At 33.0% G+C, this 16,825-nt stretch overlaps 2 protein-coding genes across 4 annotated transcripts in view; one reads left to right on the top strand and one right to left on the bottom strand.

Moving 5' to 3' along the window:
• Positions 1–962: 962 nt before the first annotated feature.
• Positions 963–14,102, bottom strand: Drat (Death resistor Adh domain containing target). 2 transcript variants are annotated; one of them, XM_089740436.1, is made up of 7 exons: positions 13,893–14,102; positions 13,468–13,677; positions 10,716–12,978; positions 7,568–8,328; positions 6,626–6,773; positions 6,017–6,169; positions 963–1,420 (listed from the first exon to the last, which is right to left on the bottom strand). In XM_089740436.1, the coding sequence occupies exons 4-7, from the start codon at positions 8,290–8,292 to the stop codon at positions 1,304–1,306; spliced, it is 1,143 nt and encodes a 380-aa protein (XP_089596562.1). In that variant the 5' UTR covers positions 8,293–8,328; positions 10,716–12,978; positions 13,468–13,677; positions 13,893–14,102; the 3' UTR covers positions 963–1,303. The 2 variants fall into 2 exon arrangements, with proteins under 2 accessions (XP_089596562.1, XP_028034285.1); XM_028178484.2 differs by lacking the exons at positions 10,716–12,978; positions 13,468–13,677; positions 13,893–14,102 and adding an exon at positions 10,406–10,649.
• A 1,379-nt stretch (positions 14,103–15,481) lies between these two features.
• LOC114245789 (uncharacterized) overlaps positions 15,482–16,825 on the top strand; it is a 32,153-nt gene continuing 30,809 nt past the window's right edge. Inside the window, exon 1 of one of the 2 annotated variants that reach the window (XM_028178073.2) lies at positions 15,482–15,636. The gene's annotated coding sequence lies outside the window, so the exon portion shown is untranslated. The remainder of the gene's footprint in view (positions 15,637–16,825) is intronic. The other variant, XM_028178070.2, reaches the window with a different exon arrangement.

Below are 16,825 nucleotides of genomic sequence, written 5' to 3'. Positions count from 1 at the left end.
TACTATAATACTTTAAAAGTTAAATTTTAGGGGTATACGTCAGTTATTATTTTAAAATTTATAGAATTCAAGTTTTTTGCGTGACATTGAATAATATTACTAAGCAAACATTTATCATCGTAACAATATACAAAGCACACGTACTCTATTTAGAGCTCCGTCAATTGATAAGGTCAATATACGTTAAGTTAATGGTACACTGAAAAGTTATAGAGAATATATCCAAACAAAGATGTCAAAAACATACAGTTATCCACAATATTATATTACATTTTTGGCATAATGAGATGTCTGAATAAAATAAAACATTTAATCTAAAATTACTCATAAAACTATTCATTTATATTTTTTTGTTATTAATAGCTTTATATATTTAAAACAGAATAAAAACTTATGAATATTTATGAAAATTATTATTCATTAATATTTTTCTAACATCATTATACGCTAATACTAAATAATTCTAAAATATAACTTCTTTTTGGAAAAAAAAAGAAAAAGCAAAAAATCTAAGAAACAACTACTAATAATTTTTGGACTTAATACTTATTTTAATTACAATTTATTATAAATGGATATTATTATGACAATCGAACAAAGCTCTTACAAAGTTTTTTTTTTTATTTTTTTTATTTATACAACACAGGATTACTCTACTGCAACATTCTAATCTAAATTATCGTTTACTATTTGTGAATCTAAAGTATTAAAACTATAAATTTTTATTATAATACATTATTTTTAGATTTTACTTTGAGGTAGAACTTTTTTTTTTTTCAGTTGAAAGTTTTTACATCACATCATGACAATATATTATGCATATACAATCAAATTGTAAGTCACATAAACTACAATATTTTGATTGGCATGAGTAATTTTGTAAACACTACCATTTAAACAGTACTCATTTCCGAAACACGTTTTTTTTTAAATCAAAGGCAATATAAAATTGACTTTAAATATTTCTTTTAGTAAAGTCTATTAATATTTTAAAACAATTTTTTTACGAGTAACACATACATTACTCATAATTATTATTTTTAATCAACATCTATGTTAATTATGTTTATTCACATTTCTTTACAGTAGAATACACAGTCGAGAAATAATGAATATATTTTTGGTGACAGTAGTTTAATGTTAACGACATATTTCTATATATCGCATCGAGCGTGCTTACCACCTGTTAGGCGACGGAACCCACAAAATACACCAACTACGTCTTATACTCAATGTTTTACGCGTACCGAATAACAATCACAATCATTAACAAGTAGTAACTTATATTAATTTAGTTGACGGCTTACTCCACGTTGTGAAACTTCAATATGGCTCGTCCCTTTATTTCTGAATTACAAAGTTTTCGCACGACCTCTGCTGCCTCCTCAGCTGGGTACACCGAGTGCGGAGGGGGTTCGATCTGGTGACACGAATTATCAAATAAAATCTCCAATTCTATATTTTATGGTCTAACATTACTAATAACTTGTCAAAGACAATAAACATGCTTCTATTATATCAGTTCGAACGTTCGAACACATTCATCCGAATTTAACACTGACTGGTGTGTCGGTCACCGGTGCCCTATGTAGCGCACTGAACTAATTATCAAATCAAAATCAAATCAAATCAAAAAAAATTTTTTTTTTATTCAACATAAATGAAAGTACATACTTGTTGAACGTCAAAATAACTACCGCCAATTTACAAGAACTAGCCTCCGTCCTGAGAAGAATTGGCAAGAAACTCAGCGGGCATGACTTTTTTTTTTTTTTTAAATATGAAATTATTATTTATTTATTTTTTAATATTAGATTATTTTTTTTTTTAAATATGAATTTTTTACAATGAGTATTATAACGTAACAATTACTACGATATTGAAATGCCCGGAGCGAGCAACTCATTCCCACTTTGTGCAATCTTCTAGATAATCATTGACTTTATAGTAAGCTTTATTGCACAGATGTTCTTTAATAGTTTTCTTAAACCTATGTATATGTAGGTTCTGAACATCTTATGGGATTTTGTTGTACAGGCGCACAGACAAACACCCGAATGAGTTTCGTATCTTATGTAACCTACTCATCGGCACAACAAGCTTGGGTTTGTTCCTAGTATTTCTATTATGTATTTCCGACTTTTTAGGAAACTCCTCAATATGTTTACGAACATACATCAAATTTTCAAAAATGTACTGGTATGGCATAGTGAGAACTTTAATTTCTTTAAATTTCTCCCTCAGGGATTCCCTTGAGTGCATGTTATAAATAGCACGTATAGCTCTTTTCTGCAGAATAAATATCATTTCTACATCGGCCGCATTGCCCCATAGCAAAATGCCATAGGACATGACACTGTGGAAGTAACTAAAGTAAACTAAACGAGCCGTGTCCGCGTTTGTTAACATTCTAATTTTTTTTACTGCATATGCTGCAGAGCTGAGCTTACTCGCCAATTTATGAATATGAGGTCCCCACTGCAGTTTGGAGTCCACTGTTATACCAAGAAATACGGTTGACTCAACAAGCTCCAATGTATCCTCAGAAACAATTACATCACTATCCACTTGTTTCACATTTAAAGATGGTTTAATACATTTTAAAGTAAATTTAATACATTTAGTTTTCTTACTATTCAATAAATAATAGGTTATTGATACGGAACCAATGAACCACACACGAAATCGCATCATTCACTTCGTCATAGACTTGTAATTGTCGTTTAATTTTAAATAATAAAGATGTATTATCTGCGAATGATACGACCTCGTGTCGGGACTCAATAAAACTAGGTAAATCGTTTATATATATTAGAAATAAAAAAGGACCCAAAATGGAACCCTGAGGTACACCCATTATGTCGATTTATCTCTTAGATCTTCTTATTAAGGCGCCGGAATATCTAATAGACCCTTGGAAAGACAAAGCCGGAGACAATAAGGATTAATCTATTTCTAAGACACCTAAAATACTAAAAGCATGCATTAATAAACAAAAGAAGGCAAAGTTAGCCTATCCAGGCACTTGATAACAGAATTCGAGATAATTGCTTCAATGCGCCGCGTCCATTCCCGATCCTGCGGACAGAATGGAAAGCAGTCGACGTTGCCAAAAACACGTCTTTTCGGCTCCTCCCGATCCACTAACGGTGCTTTTCGGTACCTCAAGCACCAGTCATCGTTCTCGTCGAACCTGTCGCTTGCGACGAAGGGCTCGACGAGCGAACTAACCCATAGACACAGCCCACTGAGTTTCTCGCCGGATCTTCTCAGTGGGTCGCGTTTCCGATCCGGTGGTAGATTCTGCGAAGCACTGCTCTTGCTAGGGTCAGTGTTAGCAACTCTCCGGTTGAGCCCCGCGAGCTCACCTACAAACGTTAGGGCGAAGCTGAAATAGCCTCTCAAGGCTATCAGCATAGGTAGGATAAAAAAAAAAAAAATTGCCTCCTTCGGCAGTCAGGAAAATACAAATTTAAATTGAATTATAACTAGCATGGCATCGCTTTTAATATGACAAAACATTTTTTTTTTTTTGTATCTATAATTTTAAATGCCACATACGTATGTATATGAGAAAGGATTAAAAAAATACTATTTAGTAAATTTTTGGTTATAAGTATTTTAAAATTTAAAAAGGTATTTTTTTTTTGTTTTGTTAATAATAGTAAATAAATCACGTGAGCGCCACCTGCTCAAAACATTCTGCGATAAAAATTCCCTAATCTTCAGTTGTTCAATGACCCCGAACACTAATCACAAAGCAATAGGGTTGCTACTATCATCTTCTGAGTCGGTTAAAACCACATTGGATTATAAAACAAGTTTAAATGGCTCAAAAGTGAAAACTTCAGAAGTAATCTATGTCGTTCCTAGCCTGTATCCTATATGTATGTCTATTTTTACTCATTTTATTGTGTTTAATTTCTGGGTCGAGGTGAATCGTTCAGAAAATTCTACGGCATTCTCTCGTAACTGAAATCCCAGATGTTTGTATTTGTCTAATTTTAGTGTTGTTTTTTTAGTGTCATTTCTGATGTTAAATCAAGTTTCGAATTACAAAATTTCTGAATAAGTTTTGCCTTCAAAAATAGGGCATCTCTATTTTAGTCTACATAAAAAAACAGAGCAGGTTTTATTATTACTTTTCAACTAGAACCAGACTTTTAGCCAGAGTGGAAAAAAATCTCTGTCAAATACATAACTTTTTATACGTACAAATTATAAATTACGCCGACGCTAAATATAATAAAATATTTGATGAAAAGAGATGTGCAGTAGCCCTACAGCTAAATCACAAAGAATAACAGATAAACAGCTAAAAAACAGAATTCATGACCTATATTACGCATGTTTATATTTAAAACGTTTTTTAGTGTCGCGCCTCCCTGGCAGCGCGGTGGGATGCCAGATCCGTGACGTCACTCATTCAGCGATTGTCGCCACGTAGGAAAATAATCTTCAATAAATGCGGAATCACGTATAAGACACGATTTCTATTAATCAAACACATTGGCGAGCTTTAATGGCTAACCAGTCACGGCAAAAATATAGAAAATACACGGACTAATTACGTAAGATTTTGAAAAAAAAAATACTAGTATATCTGTACTAATATATAAATCTACAGTGGTTTTTACGGATGTTCCGTTATAACTACTGAACCATGCCTCCGATTGACTTGAAACTTGGTATCCATGTAGAAAATACATGTACTTAATAGATAGGCTAATATTTATTTGAGTGTTAGACTCCCTACACCAGTTGCGGGGGCGTTAATGATGAGAATCCTTGTGGGGGTGAGAAATAATAATGTTAATTTTAAATGCCTAGCGAAGCGGACGGGTACAGCTAGGTATATTATATTTCCCATTTGAAACATGAAATATTGTATGCGCGCCATCCTTTAAGCGGCTCAAATACTATCACAAAGCAATCATGTGTTCTACTACTCTACTTTAGTTTCAATCGATAGCCGATGTTTTCTTTTTGTTTTTTTACTGCGTAAATGGTTGAATGTACTCACGGTCGGTCTGATATTAAGTGGCTACCGAAACCTATTGACACAGAATTGAACAAGACCATCCGTCACCGTTAGGAACCGATTAAGATCAGGTGTTTTCATCGCCGCTAAGTCACTAGATTAGCCTGTCGCTAATAACCTTTTATTGGTCTTATTTATAAATAGCGACCAGCCCTCGCTTCTGTTTGGGAACTGTAATTTATTATTAATGTTATACAATTTTTTTGTACCGATCTGATCCTGACAGTAACAAACACAATCAAAAAAGAACGTAACGAAACAAAAAATCTAATCTTTCCTCTTCTTTTAATCATCATTCCCTATTTTGGCGATAACGGCTTACAAATAAAAGATGCTATCAAGGGCTTTTTTTCTAGGACTATTTAAGATAAAAAATTCCATTTTACATGATATACATACGCGTAATTACAATGATTTTTGCGGCGGACGCCAAAATAGCTTATAGATAGCAGATTTTTTCCTTCTTAGTTGACACTTATCGTTATATTTTGAGTAATTCACACTATACCTTTATAAACGATAGCTTATGTGTAAGCTATATTATTGTAAAGTTTCATCAAAATCCATTCAGTAGTTTTTGCGTGAAAGAGTAACAAGCATTCTTTTTTTTTTTCTACCTAAGCTAATAAATAGCCTTGCGAGGCTATTTCAGCGGAACCTTAATTAGTAGGTGAACTCACGGGGCTCAAATCTGACGTTGTTGCTAACACGAACCCTAGCAAGAGCCGTGCTTCGCAGAATCTACCACCGGATCGGAAACGCGACCCACTGAGAAGATCCGGCGAGAAACTCAGTGGGCTGTGTCTGTGGGTTAATTTACTCGTCGAGTGCTTTGTCGCAAGCGACGGGTTCGACGAGAACGGTGGCCGGTGCTTGAGGTACCTAGAAGCACAGTTAGTGGATCGGGAGGATCCGCAATGACGTGTTTGGGGCGACGTCGACAATATATACAATAGTTCGCAGTCGATTACTCACATCCCCGCGTGCGACTAGTGACACCAGTTCTTTCAGCTGTTCGATAGTCCCGTTAGGCACAACCACAACACTGACGCTGAGATCTTCAGCCTTCTTCGCGAACTTGGACAGGAGTCTCTCGCCTACATCTTCGGTCACGAGGACCACACCTTCCTACAAATAAAATGCTCAATTAATTGACGAACACTCAAAAGAAAAAGTCTTTTTTTTCTGCTAATTGTGTCAAAACCAAATAACGTGGTTTAAAATTCGATAATATGAGGGAAAATATCTAAACAGTCAATTTTAAATTTCAAGCCAGCGCTAGTAGAATCTAATGTAATAAGGTAGAGCATCCAATTTACTGATGGTAGGACATCGTGTGAGTCCGCCCGGGTAGATACCAACACCCTGCCTATTTCTGCCGTGAAGCAGTAATGCGTTTCGGTTTGAAGAGTGGGGCAGCCGTTGTACTGTAAAAACTGAGACCTTAGAAGTTAAGTCTCAAGGTGGGTGGCGGCATTTACGTCGTAGGTGTCTATGGGCTCCGGTAACCACTTAACACCAGGTGCGTGAGCTCGTCCACCAAATTAAGCAATAAAAAAATAAATATATATATATATAACTCACAGGGGCCAAGCACTGCAGTGAACGGTGCAAAGATCGAGAAGTGGTGCCAAAGTTGAGTACCACGTCGACCGGTCCACCGCACGCGTCTGTAGTACGTTCTATCAACTGTTTCTCATACAAATCTTCGTTCCATTGCACGACGTTGACCCTATAAAAAAAGGTAATTTTTTTTTTAAATCTCTTAAAGGAAAACCTCTCGGCCTCCTTGACCGTGCTGCTACCGAAGACCATAGATATCATAATATAGATGCTGACCACCTTAAAATGGCCGCATAAGATCGACGTTACTTGCATTAGATTAATAGATATGACGACGTTCAAAGCTGAGCATACCAGGTCGTGAAGATTGAGAACACGCCTTACTGGTGGTCAAGATATGTGCATAACAGCAATAGAGGAAGTGATAGACGACGAAGAGTTTTCAGTAGAATTACTTAGTTTAAGGATGTCGCAACCCCGTATAATTTGAGGCATATCAATGACTAATAACATCGCTGTTAATACAGGTAAAAATAAAGCGAAAATAATCATCATACTCGTCAGTGACGATACGCGTGAAAGTTTATAAACCCTAAATTATTTTTAGTTATTCCAAACTGACGTAAAGCATTTGAATAAAAATTTCATTCACGGAAATTAATATGAGAAAAAGCTCCTAACATTTTAAAAGACAATAGGTAGGGAATGATTATTAAAAGCATGAATGTAACCGAGAAATGTTGAGTAACTGCCAATTCGTGAGACGTGGGTTTGAATCTTAAATCACGTAAGCGCTAACAACGTAGTTAAAAATGGGGTGATCTGTGTACATTTTGGTCTTCAACTTTTGGCAACATTCACAAATATATATAGCATTTTGCTTAGTTAGGTTATATATTAAATAGTATTTAAAATATGTCTCATGTATGATTATGTATTAAGATAATAAAAATCTTAACTCACTCTTCACACTCCTTCGCCAATAAAAATCCTTCATCCTTAAGCGTAGCTACAGCTATACTAATGCGATCATTGTACTCTTCGCGCTTGAAATAGTACGTGGCAAGGCGTAGAGCCCACAAGGCTAAGCCTCCAGTTCCTACAATTAGGACAGTCGTTTTGTCCTTCTTTGCAGGTCCTTCTAAAGCCACTTTTAAACATTCACTGGCCGATACTACTGTATTCATGGCCAACAAAGCGCCAGTCGGTAGCATAGCGGCTATGCTTAATGGCAATTGATCCGGTATCGGCACCAAACATTTGAAGTCCGGCACCACTATATATTCGGCATAACCATGCGGTACCCCTTCGTAAGGGTACAGAACGATTCTTGCTCCTTCCTTGAGTTCATCAGTACGTTCGGCAGCCTTTCCTATGGCGTCAATAATGCCCGCAACTTCATAGCCAGGGAATAACGCACCGTCTCTTATTCCGATATGGGCGGGAATCGTGGTATGAGCGTAACCATCCATCTCCCCAGTAAAGCTGCCTATGGAAGACACAGAAGAAGTACTGCACACTGAAGTCGATCTTGTTCTGTTAGCCCGGTAACACGCTCCAGCGTACACAACTCTAATCCTAGCTCCGTAGAGGGGCACGTCTGGTACTGGCACGTCAAAGCTAAAGACACATTCCTTTATGGTCGGTCCGGGGGACTCGATCGACACTTGTTTGCACAATTTGCTCATCTTGCGGCTATTTCTCGATGATTCCGTTTCAAGTGACTGGGAACAAAAAATCCGATTATAATTTTACCCATGTAAATTTCTGTAAATGTCCTATGAAAGTCATTCTTTATAAATTAATAGTTTTTTTGTTTTTAAATAACAAAATTATGATGAGATTCGAATGGATTTCTTGTTAAAACCAAATCAATTACTCATAATATAAACATACCTAGTTTAACAATATGATCTTAAGTTTTAATTTAGAGAAATCGAATATGTGTATCTATTTATTTTAAGAACCTATTTAGGAAACATAAAATGTACAGAAGAGAATAACACTGGGATCGTCATAAAAATTACCAGAGCACTTCCTTAATAGAATTACCTGTAGATATGGGCAACATGCTACGTTTAAGCCTATCCACCCAGAGACATGAGGTTAAGTGGCAGTTGTATTGGCTAATTGCTATCCTAGCTTTCGAAACAGAACACATAATTGCCACACTGCATTTAATTTGTTTCTAAATACTGATGGGGAGATTTTACAGGTATATAATATAATGAATTGATTCAATTCTGGATTATCCTGCTACATACATAGCCTGCAACTATATAATAGATATTTAAATGCACCAGGTGTGGCTTTCAGACCATTATATTTTATATCTTTTTACCCTCATGTTTCCGTAAACACAGATGACTATAATCTATAAGTAGCTAATACAGGACACTACTAAATAATGGAAATCATCTGCATCTACTCTGAATCAAAAGAAATAATTCATAGGAAACACGTGGCAGGGAACCCTAAGAATTAAAAGGCATGCAAGTTACCTCTGTACACTGAATCATTGAGCAATCATCCGCAAATTGCTCAAAATGAAAATAATTGTACAGATTCTGGCCTATTCAGGTCTCAATGTAATAAAGACAAATATAATTTTAACCAATTTCACCTTGCAAGTATCAGTTCTAATTAAACATTTAGGGTTTGTTTGTAGATTTATTTTTTAAAGGGAAGGCATGTGAAAAACCTCCCAGCTCACCTGGTGTTAAGAGATTACCGGGGGCCTATAGACATCAACAGTGAAAATATCATCATCCACCTTGACCACATGAGTTCTAAAGTGTCAGTTTTAGAGTAAAATGGCTGCACCACCCTTCAAACCAGAGCACATTACTGCAGCAGAAATAGGCAAAGTGGTCATACTTACCTGTCACAAGATGCCTATCATCAGTAAATACACAAATTCAAATTTTTCGAGGTACATACTATATATAATTCACAGTGTTATTTCTTCACCATGAAAGTCATTCATGTTATTTCATACAAAAATGGGTACCGCTCGCAGGTTTTTAACTTCAGCATAGTCACGTGACTCAATAGGAATGTAACATGTGGTGTTATCTTTTGGGCCACAATGACTTTAATCTTACATTACTTAGTGCTTCAAATGTTATACCAGACTTCACTTCAGATTATTTATAAAAATAATTATTAGAAGAACTTTAGTATGATAAATTAGTATATGAATATTAAAGTTTATATAACACAATTTTAGTATTAGTTATAAAAAGAATCATTAGGTTTTAAATACATGTAATTCATAAGATACTAAGCTGTACACAAATTGGCAAGAAATAAGAACCATCAATTATTGACTTAACAGAATTATATTTAGTAGGTAGCAATTAAGAGAAACTCAATAATTGATATAGCAATTTATGTAAAACTTCTTCCTAATGGGAAATACTATATTTAGTTTTCATAATTATATATTAATAGTTGGTCCATAATGTAATTTTTTGTTTGTAATAAGGACAATCATAGTGTACAGATGCATTATCATATTATTTGGACACAAACAAAGGGCAGACAACTCAGTAGTGGGAACAAAGGACAGATATAGTCAAATAAGATTTATTTATAACAATACAAATTCACACAGGACTACTAATTATAAAATTACTGTTATAGGCACAAGCGCCAGATTAATATTGAAGTGTGTACACTTGGTATGTGTGTATTTCCATTAAAGTAAAAATAGTATGGAGCAAACTGTGATAGCACATTCATCATGGTATGTTATGAATCTCGTAAGCAAACAAGAGTAGGACAATAATAAACACGTACGATGCACTCAGTGATCACATCGCCGCTGCCTGACCACGGTCCGCGTCTTAGAATTACAAAGGTATATAAAGTTCGCTCTGACCTTCCTGTGTCCGAAGGTCAGAAGGAATGTAAAAAAAAACAATATACCACACAAAGGACTACCTATGTTTAATCAAGAATCAATGCTAGCGGTGTCGCGTTTTGATTTAATATCATAAAAATATTTCACATGGAAAAAAAAAGTGTGGCTTTAATTTGTTTTAAGATAAAAATTTATAAAACGCTGTCTCTAATAACAAATAATTCTAACGAAATTCTACGACTTTACCTGATTATTCAATAAGCAACGAAATCACTGATCAACGCGACGTTTATCGCCGCGGGATAATTTTTAAATGCAAGTTTTCTTTTATTTACACGATTAAATGACAGTCTCATGCACAGAACACTATTACTTCTAGCGAAGAAGAACAACAGCTTCATAGTAAAAAAATGCCTACACCAACGCTCCAGTTAATGCCATCGGTACTAACGTATGGCGCGAGAATTTAAAATGGTATGCAAGTAGAGAATTTAATTAAGGAATAATTTCATGTAGAGAAATAAAACAAGGATTGTACATGGGTAACAATTTTATTAAGCTACCATAATTAAAAACAAAAAGTCTTAATGTATATTCTTATTAACAATTAAAGTATTTATATTATATACAGCACTGCGCGTGGCGGCAGAATAATTTTAAAGGATATAAAGTTTACATTTAGATTAGATTTTAGATTTAAAATTAGAATTAAGTTTTTTACTGTAATAAATTAATGAGAAAATCTACGTTATTTGTAAAAGGCTTACCACAGTGTAATTGACTGTTTCATATAAAAGATTTAGTGTGGTAAAATTATGGTGTCGTTATTTATTAACAATAAATATATATAAATTACATACTTGATGACTTTTTTACTTATTTTATAATAATTCAGTATATTTAAACGTAGAGAAACTTTTCATATAAAATATCCTTGAAAGGGACGTCATTGAAAAGTAACTAATTAGATGAAGTTACATAGTAACTGAACACGGGTGTTATATGACTTATAAACATGAAAATCTATCATTTATTGATGATTAATGACTCCTAAACTCGAAACATACTAATTTTAGTTTCTTGTAGAATTAGAAAAGGTATTATCTGACAATAAAGTATTGTTTTAAATTTACAAATGTGTTGAGCATAAATGTTTTGTAAATAATCTGACATCAATCTGAGATAACTGCAATTGTTTTACCACTAGGACTGCAATTAATAGTTAAGTTGCAATATAAGTTAATTGCAATAAAATTAATGCATTTTTTATAATTTAATGAAATGGTTGAATATTTAATCGATTTACACTTTACATACATCATCACTTAATATTAAACGTTTTTCAATATATTTATTTTTCTCTTCCATGATTTTTGGACGCTTCTTCCATAAATTCATCATTTTTTATTTTACAAAATCTTTTTAAACATATAGCAATTGTACTTTTTATAATTGTTTCAATATTGACTGCGTAATGTTCTTCACATACCTTTAGTCAATCTTTGTCCAAATTTTCAGTTAATAAAGTATATAAATTCATTTTAATTTTTTCTGTGTGACTGTGATCTTTTAGATAATTGTTTACCAAATTTGCAGCCTTTTCAACCATTTTACAAAAACTGTACTGAATGTAATTTAAACTACATTTAACATCGTCATATTCTTTGAACAATGTAAACAAATGACATACCTAAGTGTTCTGGTCTGCTAGCATAATACTTTTACAAAGAGTACAATTGAGTGCCATCTTTTTTACAATAAATCCGCAAAGATAAGCACATGCTTGCATTTCACCAGAACACTGAGGAGGCATATCTCCTAGCTCTTTGTTACTTTCACATAAAATATGAATTGGATCAACAAAATAACCTACTAATAATCTATAACAACAGTTTGATTTGAGTCGTCTATTATCAAGGGAGGCAATCTGTGCATTTGGACAAAAAAATGTTATTGATATGTCAATACAGATTGATTTGAATATAATCGTCTCCTTCAAAGAATACGGTTCAAAACCTGCATTAAATAAAGGTTAATACTTAACCTGTTATTTATCTAAGATGTCGTTCAGAAGAGTTTTGTGACTGCCAATGGAATACAAAGTCAATAATTAGTTTTTCTGATTTACCAATAATTGTCCAAAAGTCACATTGCCGGCTTTGATAATAGTCGACTCATTTCTTATAAATGCTTAAGGCTAACACTTTATCATCCAGTGTCCATCTCCATCCAGCTAATTTTCTTGGAACGTTGTTCAGTTGGCATTGTAATAGTAAATAAAATGAACTACTTAATTTGCTTTTTAATAATTCATTAGTAGGTTCATTTGATGTTAGTACACTTAATATAGATCTTTTGGATTTTTTAACACCTTTAAACTTTCTTCAGAGCCTCATTATTTCAGATAGGTTTTTCTGCATCTCTTATGCAGCTTTTGCTTTTTAGGTGTAAGTTCAGTGAACTTTTTCACATCCAAGTCCTTCAAAATACCTTTGCTTATTGATGGTTCCTGGAAAATATACAAAAATAATTAAATCACAAATTTCAAATTTAAATAAAACATTTAGAAAATTAATTCCTTTAAAGTAAATTTTTTGGTAACTTTAATACTTTCGATCTATGTATTCTATGTAGGTTTACATGTTATTATTATTATTTTGGAAAAAAATATTTTCTTAAAAGTGATGTTTATTTCTTTTTCACAATTTGAAATTCAAGTACTATGTCAAGATAACCAATGTGATATAACTACATCAGAATAAATTAATTATCTACATCCCCCAAGTGTATCCTAACATATCTACCTATTCTATATAGGATAAGTGAATTTGTTTTACTTGGGAGAAGACTTTCTTCAATATGAAAAGGATACAAATCAATATTTTTTTGATTTGTTATGGAATATTATCACGAGATAAGAAGTTTAATGCCCGTAACTGTTTTATAATTTTTTGAGTAATATTTTTATGATTATAAAGTAAACTATGTAAATACTCACTTGGATGTCATGACTTGCTTTAGATGGACTACACTGTTCGTCTCTTAATTGGGAAAGTATACTTTGAGCTTCAGATGGAAGTCTTTTCCTGTTGCTGCTGGTAAATGAAGAATCATCAAAATGATTGCCACATAGCATCCTATGCTGTGCGTTCAACTTTTCTAACAATTCATTGGATGTCCAATCACCATCAGAAAACAAAATTTAGCCCTAAAAAAATAATGCTTTCATTGTACACAGGTATAAAGTATGAAGCTGTTCTACTTTAAATTAAAAAACAAAGTTCTAAGCAATCTTCAAAATAATATTAAGTAAGTACACTTTTTGCATAATTCAAGTCGGAATTGTGCAAAAAGTGAGAACTTGTAAAATCAGGAGGACGTTTATCTAAAATTAATCCAAATATTAATGTTTGATCTACTTACCTCAGAGACCGATGCTTGGACGGAAGAGGAAACCTATGGAAGGTTAAGGAAAATATTCTTTTGATGTAATGCCGCATTTTGAGCATTTTACACTTCCTTTCCCTACCATGTTTTAGAAAAGTACAACAGCCTAAATGTCGCGGAAAGAATCAATCAATCGCGGTAGTTTGTAAATCTTAAGTTTAAAAAAAATCCAAAATGTCGCGACAGTCGCTTTTTTTCAAAGTGATTTTATGACCAGGTAACTAAGACTTTTAAGTTATGTCTTATAATGTATATTCTTTTTTTGTGAAAAATGATAATATGGACTGAAATAAAATTCATCCCAGTTGATTAATGTCTCAAATTAATCATCTTCATTTCATTTCACTCCATAATATCATTTTTCATAAAAATATGAATATAAATTAAAATATAAGACATGATTTAAAGGTCTTAGTTACCTGGACATAAAATCCCTTAAAAAAATTTATCGCTGATTGCTTCTTTTGTAGAGCGCTTACTCATTTTCGCAGATATTGCCAGTGTTGGCATTGGCCGCTAAGAAAGTTGACGGACTGTGGTCTCATGACGTCACTGCCGTTCCGTGCACAAATCTATTTCACAATTATAACAAATAAAAAGGAACTCATTCTTTGTCATTTTAAACAATTATACCGTAAAACAGAACGTGTTTATACTGGCAATACGACAAAGCTCCGAATTTTCCCTACTATTTGTTTTAATTGAACATAATAATATGAACGTATATTTTGAATCTTCAACATGGTCAGCGTCTGTAAACAATTTTTTTTATCCTCAAATGAACATAGTTCTTCATAGGTCGATTCACGATAACGATTCGTACAACTGCTACATGTATAAACTGAAAACTTACTGAGACAGTTTTAAATTTTCGGCCCTAGATAATCCTTTCTAGACACACCTTGAGCTTAATTTTTTTAATCAGTTGTTAATGTTTTTGGAATTCTAGAAGGACGAAACTGAGATTTCAGTTTTCATGCCAGAACTTCTTCACCTTATTATGCTCTTTTTCAAAACATGCTTGATTTTCAAAATATTAAAGCTTTTCCAATTGACAAGATCTTTAAAATTCGTAAGAAACTAAGGGCCCACTTAAAGTGAAACCCAAATTCTAAGAAAATATAGGATAGTTAATAAGTATTTTCTTTTAAGAGGAATTCATTTTTTCTCTTATGTATCCATTAATTTTTCATGTTAATGTGAATGTCGTAAATGAATTATATATTAATATTACATTAAAGAAATTAAAATTATTTACGACTTTCTTAAAATTCATTCTTCATGTTTAAAATCAAGTAGCGTGCTCTATTTACTTACAAAGCGATTCGTGATTCCAAACCACGTTGTAGCTAACATTGAAGCTACCGCTATTTAAGTTTTGCGATTGATTTTGACATTTTCGCTCATGTATTAAAATCACAATCAATAACAATTTGTCAAGCAATTTGTGTTTGGGGCAATACTTATTAGTCGTATTTAAGTAGCTCTAAGAAGATTGGAAAATTACTCGACAGCATCACGAAACTGAAAACTTACGAGTTGTTAATGGCTTAAAATCGAAGAAAATTGATTTTATTCAGATCTGGCAACCCTCATCGGCGTGGGTCGCGGTGCGTATTTTGTTAGCGTGGGTTGATTGTTTTATTTTAGATTTTTATCAATAATTTCTCATGGAAAATAGTTCTGCAGAAGTGAAATAAAATTACGGGACGCATTATGGGTAAGTTTTGAGTTTCGAAGTTAATTTGACGCTTATATGCGAACTGTTGTATTGTTATTGATTGATGACATACCACTCGGGAGTTCTCATCCGTAGCTATGTTTTTTTTCTTTATTATTTGTGCAGGTGTTACGAAATGTATTTAGTATTTTGGATGCAATGCGATCCTTTTACGCCTAGCGATATCTTTATCCCTGATCTACTTTTTTATAGCTTTCAAAACCGTATCACTCTGACTCCTTGCTTCTTTTTGTTACCACAGATCCATAAAGCACTGGAGGTAACTATTCCAGGGCAAAAGGATGTGTGTTGAATTCAAACTAATCGGATAATCTCTAAGTTTCTGCTGTCACTTCTTGTTTAACTAATGTAAACTTTAAATTAAACTGAAATAGCTACATACATACTGCACTTTATTTGTTTAGTACTCATCCTCACTTAATAATTTGGTAGAGTTAGCACTGAAATCTACTATAATGTAAATTTTATATTAACCAAAACATAACATCATCAAATTAAAAAAAAACCATTTTATTATGTAAACAACAGGTGATCTAGGATAATATTTTTAAAATATGAACATTGATAACACTTATAACAACATTCATTAATTTATGGGTACTCATTTTTATAGTTAAAGTTAGGTTTCCTTTTAAGATTTTTTGTTATTTTATTTTTATTCTGTAAATTTTATTTTACTATCAAATTGCAATTTTATATTACATTAATTAAATAAGGGGTTTTATGGTAGCCTTATGGTTTTATGTAGGTGGCGATATCAACACTGCCTAGACTATTGATTTCAGTAACCACCTACAACCAAATCAGGTGGGAGTTCCCTTAAGTGTGTGTTTCATCTGTCTAATGAAAAATAAAAGGTCTAAAATGAAAACATTGAATAAAACTATAATGCCATTCAATTCATATTAGTCAAATTTTGAGTTCAATAAATCTTAAAATTTATACCAGATTAACCCCTGAAGGCTGACGCACCTAAATATAGAAATATACAAAACACTTGAATGAGTTATCCAGTGTATTTGCATTACAAAACTATGGAACCGTTAACAGAGACTGAAATCATTCAGATTATCTCAGAAGATACATCGAAACATATCTCTTTGTTATAACAGCTTGTTTGTAGTTGATTCTTCAGTTTGCCTTTTAATATTGTATTGTATCTAAAAAT

Source organism: Bombyx mandarina, chromosome 01, assembly GCF_030267445.1.
Source record: "Bombyx mandarina strain Sakado chromosome 01, ASM3026744v2".
NCBI classification, from domain to species: domain Eukaryota; kingdom Metazoa; phylum Arthropoda; class Insecta; order Lepidoptera; family Bombycidae; genus Bombyx; species Bombyx mandarina.
This window is presented reverse-complemented; position numbering and strand designations above follow the sequence as displayed.

Excerpts from the sequence above, each read along its gene's own strand:
- Drat (XM_089740436.1), bottom strand. The coding sequence starts at position 8,292 with ATGAGCAAATTGTGCAAACAAGTGTCGATCGAGTCCCCCGGACCGACC. Across the intron at positions 6,774-7,567 it reads TTGGCGAAGGAGTGTGAAGA|GGTCAACGTCGTGCAATGGA; the intron begins GTGAGTTAAGAT and ends CTTTTTTTATAG. Across the intron at positions 6,170-6,625 it reads CACTGCAGTGCTTGGCCCCT|GAAGGTGTGGTCCTCGTGAC; the intron begins GTGAGTTATATA and ends TTTTATTTGTAG.